Here is a 7,167-nt window from a genome sequence, read left to right as displayed (position 1 = left end):
CCCCGCTCCCTCCCCGCGCCTGCGCGGCTCCACCGCGCCTGCGCCGCGCCCCCGGCTCTATAAAGGCGGCAGTGCGGGAGCGCACCCCGGTGTAGCCTTCCCATCGCTGGTGTCACTTTGCCGTCACCTCCGGTGTCCCGTTCAGCAGCGAGGATGGAGGCGGTGGTGCGGCGCTGCCCGTTCCTGGCCCGTGTGTCCCAGGCGTTCCTGCAGAAGGCTGGGCCGTCGCTGCTGCTGTACGCCCAGCACTGCCCGCGCATGATGGAGGCGGCGCCGCCGGCCGCCCGCTCCCTCGCCATGTCCGCCGCCCGCGGGCAGCAGGCGGAGGAGGAGACCCCCGCGGGCCGCCGCGGTGAGTACGGCTGGGGAGCGAGCCGGGGGCACGCAGGGCCCCTGAGGGGAGAGAAATAACACAGACATTGCGTGTCGCGGGAGGAAACTTCTGGAATAGGCAGTGCTGAAGCAGGGGTTGCTTAATCCTTGAAATGTCCGCGGTAAGGAAATGTGTGACCGTGGCATGAATCAGGGACCCGCCTGCCGGGGCGTCCTGCGGCGAGCCCCGGGCGGGGATCCGCGGTCCTGGGTCTCGGAGCGCTCTTTCTCACGGTGCTGTCACCCGGGAGTGTCCCTTGGGGAATTCTTCCCCGGGCACTCGGGGAAGGAGCTGAGGCTGGCAGCAGAGGAAGCTGCATGGCTGGAAAATCTCTGAACTCCTGAAAGAAGATAGTGGAATCACAGTTAGATTAAAAAAGACTTCTGAGGTCGAGTCCAGCCTATAACTGAACACTACCATATCAACTAGACCGTGACACTTAGTGCCACATCCAGTCTGTCCTTAAATCTTTTCCTTAAATATTCCCTTTAGGAGTGAGAGAGGTGTTTTGTCCCTCAGAGGGTACAGTGCTAGATACAGAATCTTAAATCAGATGTCCCTTGGGTCTTGGATTTTTGTGCTTGTATAAATAAAATGTTACTGATCAGTTAAATAGTTCTGAATGGATCCTGCCAAATTAATTGCAAAAGTAAGGGATCAAAAAACAGAAGTCACTGTATTAAAATGAAGCTGAAGTGTTTTCTCTTCTCTGCCCTCATCTCAGAGGCCAAAAATGTCAAAGAAGTGGCCCAGCAGAATGCAGATGGAACCCAGCCTCCTGCTGGCCACCCACCTGCCAGCACTAGCCAGGGTACGGCTACCAAATGCCCGTTCCTGGCAGCTCAGATGAATCACAAGAACAGCAATGTTTTCTGCAAAGCCAGCCTGGAGCTGCAGGAGGATGTGCAGGAAATGCAGGCGGACAGGAAAGGTACGTTCTCTGTGCACTGAGGCAGTGATTCCTCCTGACAGCTTCTGGTGCCTGACTTAGAGTGTGCCAGGGCTGCCAGCACCACTGAAATGATGCATTTGGGATTATGGGAGACTGCAGGGAAAAGCTGCTGGAGAATGTAGGTGTTAATGACATACCTGTGATGTTGTGTAGGGTTTCCCTGGGTGATTTTGATGTGGGAATACCGTGAGCTGTATTCTGATGTGCTGGCTGGCTCTAGATGTGCTAGTCAAGCTGTTACACTTGCACCCAAGCAGATGCTTAGATCTGAAGGGAGGTTTGCCAGGGTGCTGGTTTAGACAAGTGGTTTTGGGGTGGAATTTTTGCGTTTATGGAACTCAAGGCTGTTGGCTGGCTTGGTAGTGGTAGTGCAGAAGGGCTGTCCTTCAAAGAAACTTTTCAGCAGTATCAGTAAAGCCTTGCTGCATGTCTCAGGAGGCTTACTTTGCTTTCCTGTTTACCCTCTGTGGAATAGTTCTTGAATATACCTGTGCTAACAGAACAAAAAGGAAGCAGCTGACTGGAACTCTGCATTCAGTTAGGTGTGTACCAGTCCTTTCAAATAAATGCTGTAGCTGTATAGTGTGGCTCTCTGAGTCATGATGAGCCAAATACGTTGTAAGGAAATTGCCTGTTGTATTGTGATTGACTAGCAAGGCTAATCCTTCTGTCTTGTCCAGTGCAAATTTGTAAGCAAATAAAAGAGTTGATCCTAGCAGGATCAATGTGGGGTTTTGGGCATGTCCTTCCTAAAGATTGAAATGTTTTACTTAAAATGTCAGCTTTGCTGAATTCAGCTTACTTCACTCTGTTTCAAACCAAACAAACTCACTGGAATTTATTGCAACATCTGTAGGTACAGAATTTGCCAAAATGCCAAGTACTTCCACAGTGAGAAAGATTGAGACTGAGGGAGAAGAGCAGAGTGGCTTGCTCAAGAAGTTTAAGGATATTATGCTGAAGCAAAGACCGGAAAGCGTTTCTCATCTGCTTCAGGATAATTTGCCAAAATGTAAGAATGTCTGGCAAAACCCCCAGAGGCCTGGTCTGTTGTGATTATTTCCTGTGTGCTGAAGTCTGTCTCCTTTCAGCTGTATCCACCTTCCAGTATGACCAATTCTTTGAGAAGAAGATAGATGAGAAGAAGAAGGATCACACCTACCGAGTGTTCAAGACGGTGAACCGGAAGGCGCAGATCTTCCCCATGGCAGACGACTACACTGACTCCCTGATCACCAAAAAGGAGGTGTCTGTGTGGTGCAGCAATGATTACCTGGGCATGAGCCGGCACCCCCGTGTCTGTAGAGCAGTCATGTGAGTAGTGCTGGGTTTTTAAGGTGTTTCCAAGCTGTATTTTGTGGGAAGCTTCTGAAAACTGATTTCTGTACTGCGGTACGTAAGTCACTTCTGATGTGATTCTTGGTGTGCAGTTAAGATTATACTCATTTCTTGAGGTGAGATGGGTCACTTAGCCTTTAGATCCAGGGCTGCACTGTGTGTACTGGTCACTGATTGTGCTCTTTGGATCTTCCTTAGAGGCCCCCAGATGTTACCAGATAAACTGGATGGTAAATTGCAGCTGTACCTGGTCACTGATTTCTGACCTTACTGCACTCCTGAGTGTGCAGGTTGCTCAACAGCTGCTTTTTGCTGCCAGTTCTTCTATAGAACAGTCCTGGTTATGTACCAGAACATCTTCAGCAATGATCCTTTCCTCTTTGGTGTGTCCCACAGCAATGCTAATGCCTCTCTTGGGCCCTATTTAGGGAAACTCTGAAACAACATGGTGCTGGAGCAGGAGGCACAAGAAACATATCGGGAACAAGTAAATTTCATGTCGACTTGGAAAAAGAACTCGCTGATCTTCATGGAAAAGATGCAGCACTGTTGTTCTCATCTTGCTTTGTAGCCAATGACTCCACTCTCTTCACTCTGGCTAAAATGCTGCCAGGTAGGAACTCAAACTGCACCTCTGTTGCCACAAAAACACAGCCTTGCCCCAAGCTGTTGGGAGTATGTTTTGCAAATAGCTGTCCAAAGGGAGGGAGGATTCACCCTAATCCATCAGCAGAGTATGGTTTGCTGGTTTTAATACCATATTCAAGGTATGTTCAATAAAAATGACAATATCAACCTGCTGAGATTGAGATCTATGAGCTAGGAGCTGCTGGAGGAATTAGACAAGCAGAGTCTTCTGTTCTTGCATTTAAATTCTACCTGAAAATGAGAAAACAGGAATTTAGTTTCCTCCCACTGGAAGGGGTGAACTTCTCTTTCACATCAGAAGTTAAGAGTTAGATAACTGTTTTCTCAAGTTCTTATTTGTATTAGTTTGAACACCTAAAATAAACCTCAAATACTAACCTTGCTTCATGCTCTGTAACTTGCTCTTTTGATTAAGAGCATTACTTTCAAGAACAAGCTACCTTTGTCTTCTGAACTCTTCCCATACATAATGCAATGCTAGGAATCAGTTAATGCTTTCTATACTTAAAATCTATCTGGGCTGTTTCCTCAGGTTGTGAGATCTACTCTGATTCTGGAAACCATGCCTCCATGATCCAGGGGATCTGTAACAGCAGGGTGCCAAAACATATATTTCGCCATAATGATGTCAACCATCTTCGAGAACTATTGAAAAAGTCTGATCCATCCACCCCTAAAATTGTTGCATTTGAAACTGTTCACTCAATGGATGGTAAGTTGACATCAAAGCCTCTCTGCTTCTAGGGCAATTTGTCCTCAAATCATCTGTGTTTGAGGTCTCAAAGCGTGCAGTGCTATAGAGGTTGTCTAAGGGTACTTCTGGGGTTTATCCAGCCATGCAGAAAATCCTAAACTGCCAGTGACTGCTTTGGTTCCTAGGTGCAGTTTGTCCCCTGGAAGAGCTGTGTGATGTGGCCCACGAGCACGGGGCCATCACCTTTGTGGATGAGGTGCACGCTGTGGGGCTGTACGGGGCCCGAGGAGGTGGCATCGGAGACCGGGACGGGGTCATGCACAAGATGGACATCATCTCTGGAACGCTTGGTATGCACAGCCTGGCACTCCTGCAGGAGCTCAGGCAGCAAAGCTGCTGAGCAGCCAAATTAACTGGGTTAGCTCAAAATCAGTCTAGTCAAATGAACTTGTTAAGGGCTGCTGGGGCCTAGGATTTTTCAAAGAGCCCAAGGGATTTAAGTGTGCCCCACAGTTTGAAAAGCTTCTGTTAAGCTACTTACACTGCCTTAGAAATAGTTATGGCTGGTGGCTTTGTGTATGGGGTTTTCCTTTAAGGAAGCTAGCAAAAAGTCCTCCAGCAGCATGTTATACAATTCAAGAAGAAATTCAGGTGAGAATGCTAGTAGAGCAGTTCTCTATATTTAGTAGTACTTAGTTCCTTTATGTGAAATGGAGTGCTCCTAATCTAGAAACCTGAGATGGGGAGTTATGTAAAGAGATTTGGCAAGTACTGAAGCAACTGCTATTACCTGAGTAGAATGCAGGCTCAGGAGTAAGTTGACTGCTGCAAATTGGAAAATTGTTTAAACAGCTTTCAAAACAAACAAAATTTACTATGAAAGTTCATGCCCTTTGGAACTTAAAGTCCAGGGTTACAGCCTGTTAGGAACAGAAGTGTTCACCAGCCACCCTAGTTCTGTCTGTGGCTGTGTTCTGCACTCCAGAGGAAAGGAGGGCTGGTATCAACCGCACAATCACAGTAACAGCCTTCTGTGCTCCTTAGAAGCACAGGCTATTTCTAGCATCTCTGGAACAGATTATTTTAAATCTGTTGAGAGACTTACTGTTGATCACTTGGGGTCACTATTGAAGTCCCTGCTTCATGATTTGGCTTGTAAGGTCTTCCCCAAAATCAAAACTTGGGTATTTGACAGAGGCATGAACTGTCTTTGCTGTGCAGTAACTAGATCCACGTTATCAAGATTGGCTTAAAAAGAAAGCTGTACCACGTGCTGAGTAAATACAAGATTACCAAGGCAGGCCTGGAATGTGCCATGACTGCATTACGTATTTGGTCAGAATAACCCATTCCTCAAGTGAAAAGCTCCAATATTTGAAGTCATTCCAACAGGTGGAAAGAATAAGTCCAGTTACCTTTTTTTTTTCCTTTTTTTCCCTTCAGGCAAAGCATTTGGCTGTGTGGGAGGCTACATCTCCAGCACCAGTTCTCTGATAGACACGGTTCGCTCGTACGCCGCCGGGTTTATCTTCACCACGTCGCTGCCCCCCATGCTGCTGGCAGGGGCCCTGGAGTCCGTGCGCACCCTGAAGAGCGCCGAGGGACAGGCGCTGAGGCGCCAGCACCAGCGCAACGTCAAGCTCATGAGGCAGATGCTGATGGATGCGGGGCTGCCCGTGGTGCACTGCCCCAGCCACATCATTCCCGTAAGGGTGAGCATTTAGGGCACTCTGAACACAGGGCTGTGCTGCCTGTTTACTGTCCATGAGCACATTCTGCCATCAGGTATTGGTTACTGCCATCACAAAGTTCAAACTCGCCCTCTTGCTCAGCAGTCATGTGTCAGGAAGGTGGCTTAAGCTTAAGCCTGGTGTAAATACAGAATGGGGGGAGAAAGACTGTGGGTTTCACACACTAACAGTATACCGAAAATAAAGCAACTGCTAACAAGCTAGTAAAAAGATTTGGGTTGTAAACAGCTCCCTGCCTAGGCTGCAGTAGTGTTCTTATGCCCAAAGTGCTCTGCAACATAGGCTTTTAGCCTTTCTTCCTGGCCTGCATGTTACTTACCAGCCCTACTGGATTCTTATGGTTTACTGAGTTGGGCTGTCAGTTTTACCAACTCTCATCTTTTGGTTGGTCTTGTAACTTAAAATTTTGAACTTTAGGTTGCAGATGCTGCTAAAAACACAGAGATCTGTGACAAGCTGATGAGCCAGCACAGCATCTACGTCCAAGCCATCAACTACCCAACAGTTCCCCGTGGAGAGGAGCTGCTCCGAATTGCCCCTACGCCTCACCACACCCCTCAGATGATGAGTTATTTTATTGGTAAGTGGACTCCTGCATCAGTGCAGTGAAGATCCTGCCTGTCTGTGCAGTTTTTGTACTAAAGATGAGACTGGGAAGCACTTAAATTTTAGATATCATGATCTAGACAGTGTCTTTCCACTGCTGCAGCACATCCTGCACACTTCCCTCTTGGAGTGTGAGGTGTGAAGGCACTGTGTGCACTGTGACTTGGAACAGTCATTTGCAAGGCCAGTGCAGACCTGTACCCAACCAGGGCTCTGCTCATGCATTGTCCAAACCAATCTTTACATGGTACATGTTCCCAAGCTCAGCTGTCCTTTAACTTGTCTTAAAACATGGATCTGTCCAGAGAAAGTTGATTGTTCTTGTCTATCCTGTCAGGAGAGGTGATATGAGGATAACTGAGACTTAGTTGCAGCCCAGTTGTTTCAAGAGGTAGAGTGTGTCAGAGTGAAATCCTATTATCCCTGCTCACTTGTTAGGAGAATAAATATGCTGACACTTCTGCTGCTTCTCTAAAGCAATCCAATCTTAAGCTTTGATCTTGTTTAAACTTTTCTTAACAGAAAAACTGCTGGCTACGTGGAAGGATGTTGGTCTGGAGCTGAAACCATACTCCTCAGCTGAATGCAACTTCTGTAGACGGCCCCTGCATTTTGAAGTGATGAGTGAAAGAGAGCGAGCCTACTTCAGTGGCATGAGCAAATTAGTATCTGTCAGTGCATGAAAGCAACAGTGTTAGTTGTTGTTCAGCTCTAGTATTGAGTCAGTAGCATTTTTTAATTGCTCAAGTATTTTAATTGTAGTTGAAGCACTACGCTCTGAAAATAAATTTCTAGAGCCACGATA

At 47.3% G+C, this 7,167-nt stretch overlaps 1 protein-coding gene across 1 annotated transcript; it reads left to right on the top strand.

Annotated features, from left to right (window-relative positions):
- The first annotated feature begins 42 nt into the window (after positions 1-42).
- Positions 43-7,167, top strand: ALAS1 (5'-aminolevulinate synthase 1). Its single transcript, XM_033071947.1, has 10 exons — positions 43-352; positions 1,098-1,304; positions 2,182-2,337; positions 2,417-2,639; positions 3,092-3,276; positions 3,844-4,023; positions 4,191-4,355; positions 5,449-5,717; positions 6,174-6,336; positions 6,885-7,167. Exons 1-10 carry the CDS (start codon positions 154-156, stop codon positions 7,043-7,045), a joined length of 1,908 nt encoding a protein of 635 aa, XP_032927838.1. The 5' UTR covers positions 43-153; the 3' UTR covers positions 7,046-7,167.

This window comes from Catharus ustulatus, chromosome 13, assembly GCF_009819885.2.
Source record: "Catharus ustulatus isolate bCatUst1 chromosome 13, bCatUst1.pri.v2, whole genome shotgun sequence".
NCBI classification, from domain to species: Eukaryota; Metazoa; Chordata; class Aves; order Passeriformes; family Turdidae; genus Catharus; species Catharus ustulatus.
This window is presented reverse-complemented; position numbering and strand designations above follow the sequence as displayed.

Excerpts from the sequence above, each read along its gene's own strand:
- ALAS1 (XM_033071947.1), top strand. The coding sequence starts at position 154 with ATGGAGGCGGTGGTGCGGCGCTGCCCGTTCCTGGCCCGTGTGTCCCAG. Across the intron at positions 3,277-3,843 it reads TCTGGCTAAAATGCTGCCAG|GTTGTGAGATCTACTCTGAT; the intron begins GTAGGAACTCAA and ends CTGTTTCCTCAG. Across the intron at positions 5,718-6,173 it reads GCCACATCATTCCCGTAAGG|GTTGCAGATGCTGCTAAAAA; the intron begins GTGAGCATTTAG and ends TTTGAACTTTAG.